The 19342-nt window shown below is 42.9% G+C and overlaps 2 protein-coding genes across 4 annotated transcripts; both read right to left on the bottom strand.

Moving 5' to 3' along the window:
• Positions 1 to 1143: 1143 nt before the first annotated feature.
• Positions 1144 to 8618, bottom strand: LOC129178336 (oocyte zinc finger protein XlCOF6.1-like). 2 transcript variants are annotated; one of them, XM_054770472.1, is made up of 4 exons: positions 8201 to 8618; positions 4331 to 5464; positions 3549 to 3651; positions 2350 to 2436 (listed from the first exon to the last, which is right to left on the bottom strand). In XM_054770472.1, the coding sequence occupies exons 2-3, from the start codon at positions 5412 to 5414 to the stop codon at positions 3590 to 3592; spliced, it is 1146 nt and encodes a 381-aa protein (XP_054626447.1). In that variant the 5' UTR covers positions 5415 to 5464; positions 8201 to 8618; the 3' UTR covers positions 2350 to 2436; positions 3549 to 3589. The 2 variants fall into 2 exon arrangements, with proteins under 2 accessions (XP_054626446.1, XP_054626447.1); XM_054770471.1 differs by lacking the exon at positions 3549 to 3651 and having other exon boundaries at positions 1144 to 2436.
• Positions 8619 to 9025: 407 nt separating this feature from the next.
• LOC129179096 (zinc finger protein 771-like) lies at positions 9026 to 16180 on the bottom strand. 2 transcript variants are annotated; one of them, XM_054771931.1, is made up of 3 exons: positions 15885 to 16180; positions 12657 to 13345; positions 9026 to 9469 (listed from the first exon to the last, which is right to left on the bottom strand). In XM_054771931.1, the coding sequence occupies exons 1-3, from the start codon at positions 16078 to 16080 to the stop codon at positions 9122 to 9124; spliced, it is 1233 nt and encodes a 410-aa protein (XP_054627906.1). In that variant the 5' UTR covers positions 16081 to 16180; the 3' UTR covers positions 9026 to 9121. The 2 variants fall into 2 exon arrangements, with proteins under 2 accessions (XP_054627906.1, XP_054627907.1); XM_054771932.1 differs by lacking the exon at positions 9026 to 9469 and having other exon boundaries at positions 12453 to 13345.
• Between the last annotated feature and the right edge of the window lie 3162 nt (positions 16181 to 19342).

The raw sequence follows: 19342 nt of genomic DNA, 5'->3' as shown, positions 1-19342 counted from the left end.
GCTTCAAGGTTCGCTGAGACGCAATTTATTCTGACGACAGACAAAAGTACAAACGCAGAACTGAAGGAATTAACGCGAATCAAAGGCGACGCTTCCTGCTAACCCATTTTCTTTGCTTGTGACATGTGCACGTGTCGGGAACGTTGGTTAAGAGAGCCATGAAAGCCACATATTTTAATGAGAGCCACGTAATATTTTTTAAATATTGAATGTAACCAAATATGTATGTTTTTAAACAAGACCAACAATTTTAGAATATAATAAGTCTTTGATTTTTTTCCCAATAACGTCGTTATACTGAAGCTAACCAACAATAAATAAATAACTTATTAGCATTCACGTGACTTATAGTGCAGCATGGTTTTACACCGTACTTATCTTTGTTTCTTTTTGCCATCTTCTTTGTCAAAAGGGTTTGCTCTGCAGAATTAACTATCTGACTAATTGATAAAGGAGAGAAGTTTATTTAACGACCTCACAATGACCCGAGCAGGCTAACATATTATCCAATAATAAAGTTTTGATGTCTGATCCGAAAAATATTGGAATAGCTGGCATTGGCTCTGGCATTGTGGTCGAAAATAGATGGATGGATTAAAAAGCTTAAGAAAGTTTGCTATTTTGAACATTATTTTTAACACTGTGATTTCTGTAATGTTTTACTTAAAAATGTCAGCAAAAAAGATTTTTTTTGATCATTTTAAGAAGTGTCTGAGAGCCAGATGGAGTCATCAAAAGAGCCACATCTGGCTCCCCAGCCATAGGTTCCCTACCTCTGCTCTACTGTATTACTGCCTCCCTCAGGTGTGGAGGTGTCATTACACCCTTGACCTATAAGTGTGTGGTAAAATAAGAGTTGACTTCAGCGCAAATGAACAATGGATAATATCCATTCAGGGTCAACTAAAAGCAGTGGCAGTCAGAGGAACGTGGACAAGGGCAGGAAAACACATCAGCTGAGAGAAAAATTATGCTAAATGCTAACAGGCTGGCTTGCTAACCAGGCTAAAGGCTAAGAACATATTGGCTTTTCAGACTCTTATTGGCTCAAGTTTGTCGTTTAATGAAATAAAACTGACTAATACTCTGTTTTTTCTATTTTCATTTCATTTAAATGATTGAAGCATGCAAAATTAACAAGGTGACTTTACATAAAATTTGTCACATATGTTATATGTGGTGAAAGTCCAAGTTATCAAAGTCTTGGCAGTTTATTTCAAGTCGTGCAGCTTCATTTCCTGCTGCTGTTCTCACCAGCACACTTGTGATTGTTAAGCTGGTACTTATAAGAGAATCTTTCACCACACACACTGCAACGCAGCACTTTCTCGCCGGTGTGTATTCTCACGTGTTTTACAAGGTTCGTTCGGTCACAGAAGCGTTTGTTGCAGATTGAACAAGAATGTGGTTTTTCTCCAGTGTGTGTCCTCGTGTGTCTTTGCAATGTTGCCATTACGGAGAATCTTTTGCCACAAATCGAACAGGAATATGGTTTCTCTCCGGTGTGTTTTCTCATGTGTTTTTTCATGTCTGAACTTTGCACAAAACCGATACTACAGACTGAACAGGTATATGGTCTCTCCCCTGTGTGTTTTCTCATGTGTATTTTCACCTCTTGATTTCGGGAAAAACATTTACCGCACACTGAACAGGTAAAACGTTTCTCTCCAGTGTGCGTTCGTGTGTGTGATTTCAAATTTGACTTCAGGGAGAATCTTTTCTCACAAACTGAGCACTTGAATGGTTTCTCTCCTGTGTGTAGTCGCATGTGTCGTTTCAGATAACTACGGTCATTAAAGGTTTTGTCACATTGAGAGCACTTCAAGTGTGTGTTGTCCGTGTGTACACTCATGTGTGCCTTAAGACTATGACGGTGTTTAAACGTTTTGTCACAATGAGAGCATTTAAAGTGTGTGTTCTTAGAGTGTATTTTCATGTGTCTTTTTAGACTACAACGGTGATTAAAAGTTTTGCCACATTGAGAGCATTTAAAGTGTGTGTTGTCAGTGTGACATGTCATATCAGCTTTAGAGTCTTCATCATCAGTGTCAGGAGAGTGTGACGTTGTGTCGTCACTATCTGATAGTGGAGCTAAGAGGTTGTCTGCTTGTGATCCTCCACAGTGGTCTCCATCAGCTTCTGTTGTTTTGTGTTCAGTTGAGCTGCTGCTTGGAGGCTCCACCTCTCTCTTCTCCTCACTTTCATCTTTGTCTTCATCATCTTCACTCTTCACAGGGACACCAATCACTGGGAACTCCTCCAGTCCTTCAAGATGCTCTCCCTCCTGACTGATGCTGTCATTCTCCTGCTCTTCTTTATTGTGGAGGGGCTGTGGCTCCTCTGCTTCCTTTTCAATGTGGGGGGACTGTGGCTTCTCCTGCTCCCTCCTGGAGCTCCAATCCTGCCTCTCAGGGGGAAGATGTTCCTCAGTGACGTCTGCAAGAAACAAGAAGACAAAGACATGCTTTAGAAAAGTCCAGCTTTGCTCCGTCACATAAGACATTGTCCTGTACCAGCATATGTTCTGACAATGTCTCTGAGAATGTCATCAGTCACCACACTGACATTCACTCTTGGCCAGGCCATGTTTCCAGCCACCTGGCCTGGACTGGTTGGCACCAGATCAGACCAATACAGCAACAAGCACTGATCGAGGAGCTTCCTGATCATTGTGACCGCCTCCACAGAAGGCTTATGCGAAAGAGGAACTCAGTTTCGCCAAGAGTTTGGTGAGGTGGCTGACCGTTCTCTCTATTGCTGGCATTGGAATTGCTTGTATTCACTCGAAATAGAATATTGTTCAGCTGACTTTTTGACTCAGTTAGTTATTTCGAAAGAATAATAACAGTCGAAAGAATTCAAGAACCCAGGTAGTTCCGGCCCTGCTAAAACGGGCCGGACCGAACAGAAACAACAGAAATGCAACCAAAACAATGAAGAAACCATTATAGTCTATGGCCACTTCCGGGTGGGAGGCTTCTCAAAGTGACGTCCTTTCCTGACTACAATTCACAAACACAAGAACAGAACTGCTTGCTGACGCCCTCAACTTGAACTCTGATAGGCGAGAGATTATTGATTTCCTTGAAATAAACTAGTTACAAGTGCTGATAGCAAGTTAAGCTAGCTGGCTAACTGCCAAAGTTCAAAGTGGTTGCCTAGCAACAGTGCCAAACACAAAGCAAAATTATACTGGCCCTGGAATTGCAGATCCAAAATCAGAAATAGGGTCAGTCTGGCGGTCGGATGAGGACGACGCCGCCTTGACTGAAAAAATCCAAAAGTCGGTGACCATTTCTCCGTCTTCATTTCGATCTCCAGCCCCAAATTTGGGATAATGTCTTTAAGAGGTTCAGTGCCTAAATGGCAGTTCAGGTCACCCATGATGATGACATCACGCTCATTTGGCAGGTTATCCAATGCATCCTGCAGCCGTTCATACAATGATTCCTTCTCGCCTTGCCTTGCTGGGGAGCATATGCGTGGATGAAAGTCACCTTGTAACTTGGTATGTTTAGTGTGATGATACTGCTCACATCATGTTCTACCTTTTCTACAAACTTTGTCAATTCTGGGTCTGGAAAGAGTCCTACTCCATGTCTATCGATCCCAGAGTGGGCCAGTTCATAGTCATCGTGGATTGTTTTCCTTCTGTTTTGCAAAACAGTAAATATGTCAACATTCGAGCAATAACAAGATAACGTGTTTTGATGGCATGGGCACTTTAACAGGAAAAAAGACAAGATAAAACCCAAGTCTCCCTTCAAAGAGCCGGCTCTATGAGCCCAATAACGGTCACCCTGATGGTACAGTGGCCGAGAAGTGCAAAACACTTCGACAAACTGTGAAACACTTCATAAATTTGGATTTCTGTTTTATTAATTTATGATACCTATATCGCTTGCGCCACATTCACAGTACAGTTAGACCCACAGCACTCTCCATATTAACCTTGCACTATGAGGGAACGCATCTTACGCTATTCAAAATCAATATTTCCAGGCAAAGCGATCACATTGTTTTATATTGAAGATGGCATCACCCTGACTGCAAGGTAATAAAAGACGCAACTCATTGACGCTGCTGAAAGTCAGCAACAATCAACAATAACAACTCCACAATAACAGAAGTTATGCCAAATTCATATTCAGATAATGAAATATGAAGGGTCAGATTGAATATTATCTGCTTCTTCCTTCTCCCTTTCAGACATGTTGACTTTTGTCAATGTAACCACGTGACGTTCCTTAATGGTGCTTGTTACGCATCTCTGAAACAAATAAACCACACGTTTGTGATCAAATATAAAGTTAGTAAAAAGTGAACAAACCTGCTCTGCATAACACGACTTGAGACTTCTTGAAAACAGCGTCCAGTAGTTGACGTCGCTCGTTCTCAGTTCTCTCTCCTGTGTGTTTTCTCGTGTGCATTTTCACCTCTTGATTTCGTAAAAAATCTGCATCACAAACTGAACAGGTCAAATGTTTTTCTCCAGCGTGTATTCTTGTGTGCGAGTTACAGTATGCCTTTAGGGAGAATCTTTTATCACAAAATGAGCACTGGAACGGTTTCTCTCCTGTGTGCAGTCTCACGTGTCTGTTGAAATTATCTTTTTTAGAGAATCGTTTACCACACACTGAGCAAGGAAAAGGTTTCTCTCCCGTGTGCGTTCTTGTGTGCGCTTCCAAATGTGACTTCTGAAAAAATCTTTTACCACAAACTGAACAGGCGAAAGGTTTCTCTCCTGTGTGACATCTGATGTGTGTTTTCAGATTTCCCTTGTTACCAAAGGTTTTCCCACACTGAGAGCATTTAAAGTGTGTGATGTCAATGTGCACACTCATGTGTGTCGTAAGATTACGACGGTGTTTATACGTTTTGTCACACTGAGAGCATTTAAAGTGTGTGTTGTCAGTGTGATTCCTCACGTGTCTGTTCAGACTACTACGGTGTTTAAACGTTTTGTCACAATGAGAGCATTTAAAGTGTGTGTTGTCAGTGTGACATGTCATATCAGCTGTAGAGTCTTCATCATCAGTGTCAGGAGAGTGTGACGTTGTGTCGTCACTATCTGATAGTGGAGCTAAGAGGTTGTCTGCTTGTGATCCTCCACAGTGGTCTCCATCAGCTTCTGTTGTCATGTGTTGAGTTGAGCTGCTGCTTGGAGGCTCCACCTCTCTCTTCTCCTCACTTTCACCTTTGTCTTCATCATCTTCACTCTTCACAGGGACACCAATCACTGGGAACTCCTCCAATCCTTCAAGATTCTCTCCCTCCTGACTGATGCTGTGCTTCTCCTCTTCCTCTTTAATGTTGGGGGGCCGCGGCTCCTCTTCTTCCTCCTTAATGTGGGGGGGCTGCAGCTCCTCCTCTTCCTCCTTAATGTGGGGAGGCCGTGGCTCCTCCTGCTCCATCCTGGAGCTCTACTCGAGCTGCTCAGAAGGAAGATGTTCTTCAGTGACGTCTGCAGGACACAAGAAGACAAAGACATGCTTTAGAAAATTCCAGCTTTGCTGCATCACGAGGCATTGCCCCGCACCAGCATATGTTCGGACAAAGTCTCTGAGTACGCCATCAGTCACCATGTTGAGTAGTGGGAAAAATCTAAATTTTGTTTGTTTGTTTTAAAAAAAAAAATAAGTTTATCTTCCCCACTCTACTTTTTAGGAGTGCCATCAGGATACAGACCTGGGCCCCGCGGGAAGGCTTCCATCCCCTCCCTGTGCGGCTGCTACTTCAGAGGAATGATTTAAAACGTGTGAATGATCAAATAGTACTGGACCGAGGCCCGCAATAATGGTTTAATTCATTCACAGATGAAGTCCCGCAGAGCCAACCTGCGGCAGAAACTGAATCCTCCTGCAGCAGTACTTCCACGCGTACTCGGCTCCGTTCCCCTCCGCACCTGATCTCGGAAGCGGCGTTGGACAATCAGGAGAGCTGACATGCTCGACGAGATTGCCACAACACGCCACCATTTCCGATACGCTTCGAGAAATTCATGAGAATTTTTCAAAACTGAAAGCTGTGCGGGCCGCACGGTGGTCTAGTGGTTAGCACGTTGGCCAATACAGGAACAGCCTGGAGATTGGGATTGAGACTTGGGTTTGATTCTCCCCTGGGCATTTCTGTGTGGAGTTTGCATGTTCTCCCCGTGTGCGCGTGGGTTTTCTCCAGGTACCCCGGCTTCCTCCCACATTCCCAAAAACATGCAGGTGAGGTTAATTGTTGACTCTAAATTGTCCATAGGTATGAATGTGAGTGTGAATGGTTGTTTGTCTATATGTGCCTTGCGATTGGCTGGCGACCAGTCCAGGGTGTACCCCGCCTGTCGCCCGAAGTCAGCTGGGATAGGCTCCAGCATGCCCTCGCGACCCTAATGAGGATGAAGCGGTATAGAAAATGGATGGATGAAAGCTGTGCACTGAAACCGCTCTGTCCTCATTTTTCATACACTTAGTTTGAGAAATGAGACAACCAATTTAACTAATTTAAACTAATTTAAATGAAAGGTGCTCTGTAAATTTGCAAAAAAAGTAAAAACAAATATGACATCTCACTGTAAAATGGTATTTTATTGAGCTGCACATAAGAGGACGACACAACCAATGTGCCAACATGTCGGTGCTGAAATGTGCGTAAGAGGATTTGCTCCTACCTAAGATATGAAAATATTCATGAATGCCACAATCTTCGTACCAACTTTGTAAGCAGGGCCAATGAATACGTTTGTTCGTGAATGAGGCCCCGTGTTTACACATGTAAACATTGCATCTCCTGGCACATTTGTGGCAATTACAAGGATTTTGTGCAACCTAATTTGAACCAAGTTGGCATGACAGTTCTTGCTGCCACGTTCGTTCCGAGTGTGTGGATGTCGGAGCCAGGAGTGGCGGGACATTGATGCTGACACCACAAAAGACCAAAACCATTCCTGTGTGGGCATGCCTCCTCCTTTAGAGGATAAATACACAGGAGTGTATTTAGTCATTTGGAGGCCCGAGGCAAACCCAGTCACTGGAGCCCTCCACATCCTGGTACTGCACTGACACTTGTTGTGAAAATGAAAGAATTATCCTATTTCCTGAGCTAGATAAAGTCCTTAAATCCTCCTGGGGGATTATTATTGAATCTTTTCAACGCTTATACTGTAATTGATAAAAACGTTAAGTAACATTTAATGTAGTTTACCACTTTAATACTCACATCTTTTCGATGAAAAGCATCACTCGCAGGCACAGTTTCATCCCGATTACCTCCGCGGCCGGCACTGACAGCAGTGCTACTGTCAAGAGTGTCTGGCTCTTGTTGTCGTGTGTCTACGTTTGTACCTGGGACTATGGAAATGTTTGACACTTTCAGTAGTTTTGACAAAAACTGTATACTTTCCTCTCGCCTTCTTCGCTCCACTCGAGTAACTCAACTTTGTTTTTCCCGCCGTCTTCCTGAATCATTCAGCATGCACAGCAACATGGAATAGTCGATTGCATGAGAAGGGAGGGGGAGCAGTCGAGAGCTCATGATGGATTATGCATTTTCATGTGGTTGTGCATACTTCAAAATAAAGAAAAAAAATAAATCAGTTTTTATAAGATGTTTGGAGGCCCCTACTTGGCAATTGCCCGTGTTTGCCTAATGGTAAGTCCACCCCTGTAAATGCATTGGGATCTTGCACCAACTTCTCAGACTACAGCTGTCCTATCTAGTCTGACTCGTACTTGCCCCACCTAGTCATGGAGCATGAACGGATGAAGCCTGCTCGGATGAGAGGCAAAACGTCTTCTAAGACAACCTGAACAGTCCAGTTGCCAGCCATTCAAACTCTCTACGGCAGGGGTGTCAAACTCGTGCCATGGAGGGCCGAGACACTGCAGGTTTTCTTTTCAGCCAGTCACTAAAAGCAGGTGATTTTAATGATCAACACCTTCAGTTTGAGGGAAGGAGCTCATCAATTAAATCACCTCAGAAACTGGTTGGAGAGAAAACCTGCAGCGTCTCGGCTTTCCATGGCACGAGTTTGACACATGTGCTCTACGGATTACCATGACCTGGATGACCGGGAATCTACACATTCATTGTGTAAATGTAAATACGTGATGTCCCTTAATGTACATTAAGCACGTCTGAAACAAAGAAACCATACAATGTTAATGATTATATAGAAAGTTAGTAAACATGTGAGGGTAAGAATGAAACAAACCTGCTCCGTGTAACACAACTTGATACTTCTTGAAAAGAGCGTCCAGTAGTTCGTCTTTTGTTCGAGAAAGTTCCTCCTCGTACTCTGCTATCGTTCGTTTCCAACACTGCAACTATTTCTTCAACAGCTGCAATTAGTTGTTACTTCACCAAAGCTCTCAGCATTTTCTCTGCTCTCACATTTTCACACAATCGCACATTACATTCGCTTGGAACTCTGCTTAGCGATGTGTTAACTTCCGGGTCTCTTTGCTAGCAGGCTAGCAAGCTGAGATAGCCTGAGAAGCTTCAACGTTCACCGAGACGAGCTTGTCCTGACATTAAGGATTAATAATGTGCAGTTTGTTACACGTTAAGAAAAAAACACAATCGTAGAACTACAGGAATTAACGCGGACTTAAAGACACGTCCTGCTAACCTCTTTCATTTCATTGTTTACTACTTCCGGTAATAAACAGCTATTTTATTAACGGAAGTGCAATACTGTCTCCCACTGGTGATGATGTGTAATCACACAATTGACCTATCCTGTGTAATGAAAGCGTTGATGCAAATGAACGATAGACATTCAGTGTAAACTAAAAGCAGTGGTAGACAGAAGAAAACGGAAAAGAGCAGAAAAACACACCAACGATGAGGGGGAAAAATGCTAAACCCCAACAAAATGGCATGCTAATCAGGCTAAAGGCTAACAACAGGGGAGCTTTTCAGACTCTTCTTGGCTCAAGTTTGCAATTAAATGAAATAAACTGACTGACACTCTGTCACTGCTTACCGTATTTACAATTTTTATTACATTTAAATGGTAGAAATATACTAACAAGATTGGATTGCACACACAATGATGATGTCACACGTTACATGATGCTAGAAAGTCCAAGTTATCAAAGTCTTGACAGTTTGTATTTCAAGTCCTACAGCTTCATTTACTGCTGCTGTTCTCACCAGCACACTTGTGATTGTTAAGCTGGTACTTATAAGAGAATCTTTCACCACACACACTGCAACTAAACACTTTCTCACCAGTGTGTTTTCTCATGTGTCTTTTCAAATCTGAATTTTTAACAAAACCTGTATCACAAAGTGTACAGGTAAAATGTTTCTCTCTAGTGTGTAATTTTGTGTGTGTGTTCAAAGTTGACTTTAGAGGGAATCGTTTACCACAGACTAAACAGGGAAACGGTTTCTCTCCTGTGTGCTTTAACATGTGTCTTTTCAAGTCTGAACTCTGGACAAAACCTATCCCACAGAACGGACAGGTGTACGGTCTCTCTCAAGATTCAAGATTCAAGATTCAAGATTCAAGATTCAAGAGAGTTTTATTGTCATGTGCATGGTAAAACAGCAGTTATACCATGCAATGAAAATCTTATTCTGTTCATTCTCCCAAGAAAAGAAAGAAAACAAATGAAAGAATAAGAACATAAGAAACATAAACACATAAACATATATACCAATAAATTAAGCAACAACAACAGACGAGACATTAATACAGTAAATAATACAAATAAATAAATAAATAAAGTGCTATGAGTGTGTGCGTGTGTTGCGTGCGGCGTGTGCGAGTGCTTCGTTGAGGAGCCTGATGGCCTGTGGGTAAAAACTGTTTGCCAGCCTTGTGGTCCTGGACTTCAAACTCCTGTAGCGTCTGCCTGACGGTAGGAGTGTGAATAGTGAGTGTTGTGGATGTGTGCTGTCCTTGATGAGGTTGTGTGTTCTGCGTAGGACTCTAGATTTATAAATGTCTTGCAGTGTGGGGAGGGCTGCCCCAACAATGTTCTGTGAGGTCTTGATCACCCGCTGGAGTGCCTTCCTATCACGTGTTGTACAGTTACCGTACCAAACAGTGATGGAGGCGGTAAGGACACTTTCGATAGTGCATCTGTAGAAGCAACTCAGGCCAGAACCGGTCCACGGATGATGCAGTCAACACTGCCATCCACACAGCCCTTTCTCACCTACAGGGCCAGGACACATACGTCAGAATGCTATTTATAGACTATAGCTCTGCATTCAATACAGTCAGCCCCCACAAACTCACAGATAAGCTCCTCACACTTGGCCTGTCTCCCTCCCTCTGTAACTGGGTGTTTAACTTTCTCACAGGCAGGCCCCAGTCAGTCAGAGTCCACAACCGCACATCCAGCTCAAGAATTGTGAGCACTGGGACCCCACAGGGGTGTGTGCTGAGTCCACTCCTCTACACGCTCTTCACCTACGATTGTGTGGCCTCCCAGAACAACACCAGCATCATTAAATTTGCAGATGACACTACAGTCATCGGACTGATCACTGGTGGTGTTGAAACATCATACAGAAGAGAGGTGGCGGACCTCATAGCTTGGTGTCGTGATAACAATCTCCTTCTCAATACAGATAAGACTAAAGAGATGATCATCGACCCAAGAACAAGGGAAAAGGAGCTGCATAGACCCCTGTTTATTGATGAGACTGAGGTGGAGAGGGTGAAAACCTTCAAGTTCCTTGGCACACACATCAGCGAGGACCTCACCTGGTCTCACAACACCCAACAAATTCTGAAGAAGTCCCAAAGGAGACTGTACTTCCTGAGAAGACTGAGGAAATTTGCCCCGGGGGTCATGACTAATCTTTCAAAGCACTTCATCACAATAGGAGTGAGTGCTATAGGGCGATAGTCATTCAAGCAGGTCACGTTGCTCTTCTTGGGTACGGGCACTATGGTGGTGGACTTAAAGCAGGTCGGTACAGATGCTTGTGCAAGCGACAGGTTAAATATGTCAGCAAGCACATCAGCTAGCTCTGATGAGCAAACCCGAAGTGCACGTCCTGAGATGTTGTCTGGCCCTGCTGCTTTTCGTGGGTTTGTTTTGTTTAGAACCCTGCGCACATCAGCTGATGTCACCATGAGAGGTGAGTCCTGTGTGCTCCCCAGGTTCAGCCACCCTCTCTGCTCATCAGGAGTTTGGGTATCAAAGCGGGCATAGAACTCATTCAACTCATCAGGAAGTGTGGTTTGGCTGGACGTGGCTACGCTACTCTGCTGTCGATAGTCTGTGATGTGCTGGAGCCCCGCCCACATGCGCCGAGGGTCTGAGGTGGAATAGTAGCCCTCCAGCTTCTGTCTGTACTGCCTCTTGGCCTCCCGTATGGACCTCCTCAGGTCATATCTGGCCTTTTTGTAGTCATCAGCGGTGCCCATGACAAATGCAGTCGAACGAGCACGTAGCTTAGCCCTTACATCACAGTTCATCCACTGTTTTTGGTTAGGGTATTTTCTGTAATACTTGGTGGTGGTAACAGTCTCTATGCATGTGCTAATGTAGCCAGTAACAGCAGAAGCATATTCATCCAAATCAACAGTACAATCTTCCCTCCCCGCTGCAGTTTTAAACACATCCCAGTTTGTGCAGCCAAAGCAGTCCTGAAGTACTTGATCAGTTTCTTCATTCCATACTTTAACTGCTGTACGTACAGGGGGAGCTTTTTTAAGAAGTTGTCTGTATGTTGGATAAAGGAATATAGAGATGTGGTCAGCCTTTCCAAAGTGGGGTCTTGGAACAGCCTTCAAAGCACCTTTCATGTTGCAGTAGACTTGGTCCAGGATGTTATTTTCCCTTGTGGGAAAGCTCACATGCTGGTAATATTTGGGGAGGACAGTCCTGAGGTTACAGTGGTTGAAATCGCCAGATATAATAAATACAGCGTCTGGGTGTTTGGTCTCGTGTTTATCAATGATGTCATGCAGGAGGCCTAGTGCATTAGCAGTGTTAGCTCGTGGTGGGATGTAAACAGCAGTTAAATACACAGCGCTAAACTCACGAGGTAAATAAAAAGGTCTGCATTTCACCATCAGCAGCTCAATGTCCTGCGAGCAGTGCTTTTCCATCGTCTGTACGTCTGTGCACCACCGTTTGTTTACGTAAACACAGACGCCGCCACCTCTGTGTTTACCAGACGCTAAAGTCCGATCTCCCCGGTAAGCAGCAAATGATTCCAACTGGATCGCCGAGTCCGGTATATCCTCCGTCAGCCAGGTTTCTGTGAAGGTGAGGACACAGCATTCCCTGATCTCACGTTGAGCTGTAATCCTTGCTCGTAGTTCGTCCATCTTGTTTTCAAGAGAGCGGACGTTGGCTAGCAGCAGGCTTGGTAGCGGTGGCCTCGTCGCTCTAGCTTTTAGCCTAGCATGCAGGCCGGCTCGCTTGCCTCGTTTACGCCTCGGATGCTTTGCTCGCCGGGTATTCAGCTCACCAGGTCCGCAGGCTGCTGCGTTCTCCCGGCGCAGAAGAAAGGCAAAGTCTGAGAGGCTAAATGAAGGTTCATGGTGAACCCTGCCGATGTTCAAAAGTGTCTCTCTGTTGTAATGTACTGCGTGAGTGTGTTGAATGTCCAAAATGAACAATAAAATAGCAAAAAATAGAAAAACACGGGAGAGTGTCACAGAGACGTCTGCCACGGAGGGCGCCATCTTTGACTACTCCTGTGTGTAGTCTCATGTGTATTTTCATCCCTTGATTGCGTAAAAAACCTTTACCACACACTGAACAGGTAAAACGTTTCTCTCCGGTGTGTATTCTGATGTGAGAGTTCAAATTTTCCTTTAGGGTGAATCTTTTATCGCAAAATGAGCATTTGAATGGTTTCTCTCCTGTGTGTATCTTCATGTGTCTTTTCAGACTACCACGGTAATTAAACGTTTTGTCACATTGAGAGCATTTAAAGTGTGTGTGGTCAGTGTGACATGTCATATCAGCTTTAGAGTCTTCATCATCAGTGTCAGGAGAGTGTGACGTTGTGTCGTCACTATCTGATAGTGGAGCTAAGAGGTTGTCTGCTTGTGATCCTCCACAGTGGTCTCCATCAGCTTCTGTTGTCATGTGTTGAGTTGAGCTGCTGCTTGGAGGCTCCACCTCTCTCTTCTCCTCACTTTCACCTTTGTCTTCATCATCTTCACTCTTCACAGGGACACCAATGAAGGGGAACTCCTCCAGTCCTTCAAGATGCTCTCCCTCCTGACTGATGCTGTGGTCCTCCTCTTCCTCTTTAACATGGGGGGGCTCAGGCTCCTCCTCTTCGTCTTTAATGTGGTAGGGCTGTGGCTCCTCCCGCTCCACCCTGGAGCTCCACTCCTGCTGCTCAGGGAGAAGGTCTTCTTCACTGATATCTGCAGGACACAAGAAGACAAAAGACATGCTTTAGAAAAGTCCAGCTTTGCTCCGTCACATGAGACATTGTCCCGCACCAGCATACAGTGCCCTCCATAATTATTGACATGGTTAAGATGTGTTCTTTAGCTTCTAATTTTGTTTTTTTTTTTAATATAGGACCACAATGAAAAAAAGACAAAAATCCAAACTTTGATTCAAGTACATTTTAAGAAAATAAAAAAATTAAGAAATAATTATTTTACATCAAATCACTGAGCCACAATTATTAGCACCCCTGGAGGCCACCAGACAGAGATGGCCATGGTAGGAGCTTGATTCTGTGTCTGGTGAACAATTTCTGTGTAGATTTGGCCACATGTTCAGGGTCATTATCTTGCTGAAAGAACCAGTGACGACCCATCTTCAGCTTTGGGCAGAGGCCACCAGATTTTGCTTTAAAATGTCCTGGTATTTCAATGCGTCCATGATGCCATGCACCCTAACAAGGTTCCCAGGGCCTTTGGAAGAGAAACAGGCCCACAGCTTCACCGGTCCTTCACCGTACCTCACAGTGGGCATGAGGTGCTTTTCTGCATGCTCCTCTTTTGCGTTACGCCAGACCCACTTAGAGTGTTTGTTGTCAAAAAGCTCTATCTTGGTCATCTGACCAAAGCACACGGTCCTACTTGAAGCTTAGCGAACTGCACACGTTTACGTTTATGATTGGGAGTGAGAAAAGGGTTTTTTTGTGCATGCCTCCTGACAGTAGATATGGGCAGGTGCAGGTGAGTGGCTATTTTCTTGTAGCCATTGCCTGACTTGTGAAGGTCGACGCACATCTGCCTTACTTGAAAGGTGTGTTCCTTTTTCTTTCCATGTTGAAGAGTGGAGAAGAAAAATGGCTTCTGTGTCATGTCATCTTATACCCCAAAGAAACAAGAAGTGATGAATTACTAATTAAATGTTCTCAATGCTCTGATCAACTTTGTCAACTACTGTAGAAATGACAGAAACACTTCAATGACATTTATTTCCTAGGAATTGTTAGGGGTGCCGATAATTGTGGGATAGGTCGTTTTATGAAAAATAATTATTTCTTAGTCTGGGATTTTTTAATTTTTTTTAAAATTCACTTGAGATGAAGGTTACATTTTTCTCCAATTTTCAGAATAGTCCTATATTTTTTAGAACAAAAATTTTAATTATTAGAAGCTAAAGAACAATTCTTAACCAGGGGTGCCAATAATTATGGAGGGCGCTGTATGTTCCGGAAATGTCTCCGAGAATGTTATCAGTCACCACGTTGACATTAAAGACAAGAGATTTATATTGATGACGAGCCATTGCATCGCATGCAGTGTTTATCGCTCCACTTTACATGTGTAGATGGGAAAGCGGCACTTCCTTTGATTGATCAGTTGTGCAATGATACGGTGGTCTAGTGGTTAACGTGGTTAGCACGTTGGCCAACACAGTCACAGCCTGGAGATCGGGAAGACCTGGGTTCGATTCTCCCTTGGGCATTTCTGTGTAGAGTTTGCATGTTCTCCCCGTGTGCATGCGGGTTTTCTCCAGGTACCCCGGCTTCCTCCCACATTCCAAAAACATGCAGGTGAGGTTAATTGTTGACTCTAAATTGTCCATAGGTATGAATGTGAGTGTGAATGGTTGTTTGTCTATATGTGCCCTGCCATTGGCTGGCGACCAGTCCAGGATGTATCTCGCCTGTCGCCCGAAGTCAGCTGGGATAGGCTCCAGCATGCCCCCGCGACCCTAATGAAGAGAAGCGGTATAGAAAATGGATGGATGGGTTTGAGGACGGTCAACAAAAGGTTTCTCCTCAGGCTCGCCCCGCCACCATGCGCCAAGCCACCACTTGCATAGGTGTGTGCAATCACAAATAAGCAGACACCTCACCACAGCACCACACACACAACAAAACTAATGTGTGGCTCCTACACCACCTATCTACAGTGAAACAACATCCATTCATCCCTTTCCTTATCCATGTCTGGGGCATGTGGGCCACCAGCCTCAGTTTTGACCGTCTTGTGTTGACTTTCGCTTTGTTTCTTATTATCGGGAGAATGAACAACAGCCCGTAAAATGTGTAGTCAACTGACGGGAGTGTCACATGCTAACCCTATCTATGACAGCGTGCGTTTTCGCTCACGTTTCAATATCATTCCACTTTCTGGCATTTTTGTTTACATGCCTGGCTGGCGGCATCGAAAGTATTGTTTATATTGTGTATATTGTTATATTTTGTGAGTTGAGAATCAATTTCAGAGCATAAGAAGCTGGTATCAGAAATATACATCGTTTCCCTTAGAAATATGTCACAATCTTTGACCGAGTGTGCTTGCTTTGGACATACTTCACTGTCGGTCGGGGATGTTTATGTCGGGTTTCAAAATTCTTTTGTGTAAAGTTGTTCAGAGCGACAAAGTTACGCAGCCATCCCAGATCGCGGCTGCAAAGCGCGTCCCCCCCCCCAATACCATGTTAATGATGAAATAAAGTTAGTAAACATGTGATAGTAACAATGAAACAAACCTGCTCTGTGTAATACAACTTGATGCTTCTTGAAAATAGCGTCCAGTAGTTGACGTTGTCGCTCGTTATCCTCTTTTGTTCGAGAAAGTTCCTCCTCGTACTCTGCTATCGTTCTTTCCAACACTACAAATATTTCTTCAACAGCCGCAGTTAGTCGCTGATTCACCAACGCTCTCAGCATTTGTACTTTACACATTTTCACACAATCACAACACTTTACACTCACACTCGATCTCTGCTTAGCGATGTGTTGATCACTTCCGTCTCTTTGTAAGAGAGCTAACAAGCTAGCTTGAGAGGTTGTGTCACTGCGCAATACGTACCCGGAACGCAATCGGTCCCGCGCATGCGCAAGGGTGCGTCACTTCCTCCTTTGGCTAATTTTTACGACAGCGCGTCTGCGACGTCACGTGCTGTGGTAGTTATTATTTTTTAAATGTATGAACATAAATGGTCAATAATAATACTTCATATATGTAATATGTTGGGGGGTTATTTTATAAGTGACTCTTGTTAAAATACTTCGTTAGCATGCGGATATATCTATCATCTTATGACATCCACCAGGACCAAGCTACGTAAAAACCACTGATCTAAAAAAAAGACTGGATCGAGCTTCTATTGTTTTATTTTTGAAGCCAATGGAAATTTGCGGCGGCCATCTTGGTGAGACCACTTTGCTGTGAGACAACAGTATGGCAACGCACTGGTAAAACTTCGATTGATCGTATAGCCACCAAAATCAACTGCTAAAGGTTATAACTACTCAGATTTATACGCTTTTGTGTCATTTATCAAGCTAGTAAGATGTATTTTAGCTTCGAGACGGACGAAAAATTGGCTGTGTGGCAGCCTGCAAACATTGTTTACATATGGAATTTAAAGTCTATCTTTGTCTAATTATTTTCCTACGGTAAACCATTATTTTTTTTTTTATCTCAGGATAAGGTTAAGGCAGGAAGAAAGCAGAAATTTTGTCACATGTCTTCTACCTTTGCGTGAATCATGTGTGGTATCAGAATTAATGTAACTTGGTAGTTGTGGTAGCTTTTAAAAAAGCTGTTTTTTGGTACAAAAAGACATTAGATAAGTGCAAATACTCAAAGCCTACTGTAAAAAACTGCATAGAAATAATTTTATCATTGATTGCTAGGCTAGGCACCAAAAAAAGGCCTAGTTGTTACAGGAAGGTGTAACTAGAAAATTCTTGCAAAACCACCCATCAAAGTTCATACTTTAACTTTTGGTTACATTTCGAGAACTTTTCAAAGCAAAGCCGTTCAAGTAGTGGCACATATATCAGGTCAAAAAAAGGTGCCAAGTAAAAGTACTTACGAGTGGAAGGTTCTTGGGAAGTGCTTTTTAAGTTGTGTTTCCTCATCCTCGCTTCCTTCACTGGCACTCCTGATGTTTTTGATGATTTTTCACTAATTCTGCGTTCGTATACCAGCACAATCACAAAGCTGTGGCGCGTAAGGTGGTCTCACCAAGATGGCGGCGATCGAAAAAATCTGGCTTCAAATTTTGGCGCGTGAAAACAATAGGTTGCTCGATCCAGTCTTTTTTTTAGATCAGTGGTAAAAACCTACGTAATCCACGTAGCGCAGACGTAAACGTCATATCCGGTTACGTGTAACGTGCATAATTAAATAGAATAAAACACATAAAATGCAGTTATATTTCAACGTGAACAATGATGGATAAATCTAGAGGATTCAGCTTTTTCAGTTTTTTTCTAAACTGGGAAATACCATCCATCCAAACATATCTTCTGAGCAAATGCTGTTGTGTGTATTTTTTTAGCGGCGAAAAAAAACGTAAAATAATGTATAGAACAAAGAAAAGAGGGCTTATTAATTGTCCACTTGCACCATGGATATGATATAAGAAAAAAAATGATTATGTTGTTATTTTTCAAATTTCTATCTATCTTAATAACGTTTTGGGGTGGCGGGGGACGCTTGCTGGCGTAAAATACATTGACGGATGACGTAGATTACACATGCCTAACATGTGACCGGCGAAAAATAGGCCGACCGGATGTAGACACTTTCTGCACATGCGTAGAACCCAGTTGAACCGATTGCTTTCCGGATACGCCTCACTGGTACCACTAAACCACTGATCTGTATAATATATCTGGATAGCTCATACGTCGCACGCCGGAGTGCAAGCCGCTGAAGCCAAAGAGACGCCATCTTACCACTCACATCTCGACTACATTGGCACAGCGTACATAGTGTACAAAGCAGATGAAGAGGCTCGCAGAACATCTATATTTTACATTAAAAAGCGGGGAGATTCTCCCATTCCTTCAAGTAACGCAACCTTCATCCCTTAAAAACGATTTGATACGTTATTCTCTATCTTTTGGCTATATTAAATGTACTTTTTCCTCTTCCAATTCTCATTGCCTTTGGGACAAAATTCTATTCTGCACCCTGGCTCAGCACTCCCCTATAGCAATGCATAGTTTTACTCCTCTAGAAAGAGATTTTAATTTTAACTGCATATCCCATCCCGTTTTTGCACTAAAATCCATGGTCATGATCCTTTACTTTTTTTCTTACTTTCATACAATTCACTATGCTCTCGTCTGTACAAAATATGAATCATAAAAGAGAGTGACTTTGGACAAGTTTTAAAATCATTTAACATTTTTCAGATTTTTTTCAGATTTTTTTTGTTTGTGTTATGAAATAGAAATAACCTCTTTTCTGATATAGAAATATATTTGAACAAAAACCACAGGAATAATATGTGATAACCATAATGTGTAATAACCATAAACACATACACCCCCCACACACAGAAAACAACAACAACACTGAAACAAAACCATATGCTTTGGGTAAGACAATACGTTGTTTGCAATCTCAAACATACCGGTATGCATGTTCAGTAATATTATTTTCCAGAACATATCATATGAATGAATCCTTTTACGTCAGTCATTCAGCAGCAAAAAAAATATTGCTGTTTATCCAAATGAAGGGTCATGCCAGGTCAATTGTATGCAAACTGGCTTGCTAACTGCACTGTATACAATGCCTGGTAAGCATCATGGAAGCACTGAGATTCTCCCATTCCTTCAAGTAACACAACCTTCGTCCCTTAAAGAAATACATATACAGTCAAACTTGTCTATAGCCACTAGAGGAAGACTGCAAAAGTGGCCGCTATAGACAGGTGGCCTCTATAGACAGGTTGGCATCCAGTTTGAATGTTGACCAGTAGAGGGAAAAAAAAGAAAAAAAAGGGGAAAAAAAATAATAATGTTTATCAGTAGAGGGCACTGTGGGACTGCGGATAAAAGTTGTACAGCACTACTAGGCTTGTTATTATCCACGACCCACAGAACAAAGCTGTGCTAGGAATGTCTTACGCTTGATTTTAATATTTTACTTTTTATACAGCAGAGTGTCATTACAGCTTTAGTTCATCAGGAAGTGACGGCA

Source organism: Dunckerocampus dactyliophorus, chromosome 3 (assembly GCF_027744805.1).
Source record: "Dunckerocampus dactyliophorus isolate RoL2022-P2 chromosome 3, RoL_Ddac_1.1, whole genome shotgun sequence".
Classification (NCBI taxonomy): Eukaryota; Metazoa; Chordata; class Actinopteri; order Syngnathiformes; family Syngnathidae; genus Dunckerocampus; species Dunckerocampus dactyliophorus.
The sequence above is the reverse complement of the archived record's forward strand: the minus strand, read 5'-3'. Positions and strand labels throughout refer to the sequence as shown.

Coding starts and splice junctions, on each gene's coding strand:
- LOC129178336 (XM_054770471.1), bottom strand. CDS start 5,414: ATGGAGCAGGAGGAGCCACGGCCTCCCCACATTAAGGAGGAAGAGGAG. Junction 2,437..4,330: donor AGTCGTGTTATGCAGAGCAG/GTTTGTTCACTT, acceptor TGTTTCTTGCAG/ACGTCACTGAGGAACATCTT.
- LOC129179096 (XM_054771931.1), bottom strand. CDS start 16,080: ATGTGTAAAGTACAAATGCTGAGAGCGTTGGTGAATCAGCGACTAACT. Junction 13,346..15,884: donor AGTTGTATTACACAGAGCAG/GTTTGTTTCATT, acceptor TGTGTCCTGCAG/ATATCAGTGAAGAAGACCTT. Junction 9,470..12,656: donor TGAGACTACACACAGGAGTA/GTCAAAGATGGC, acceptor GAATCTTGAGAG/AGACCGTACACCTGTCCGTT.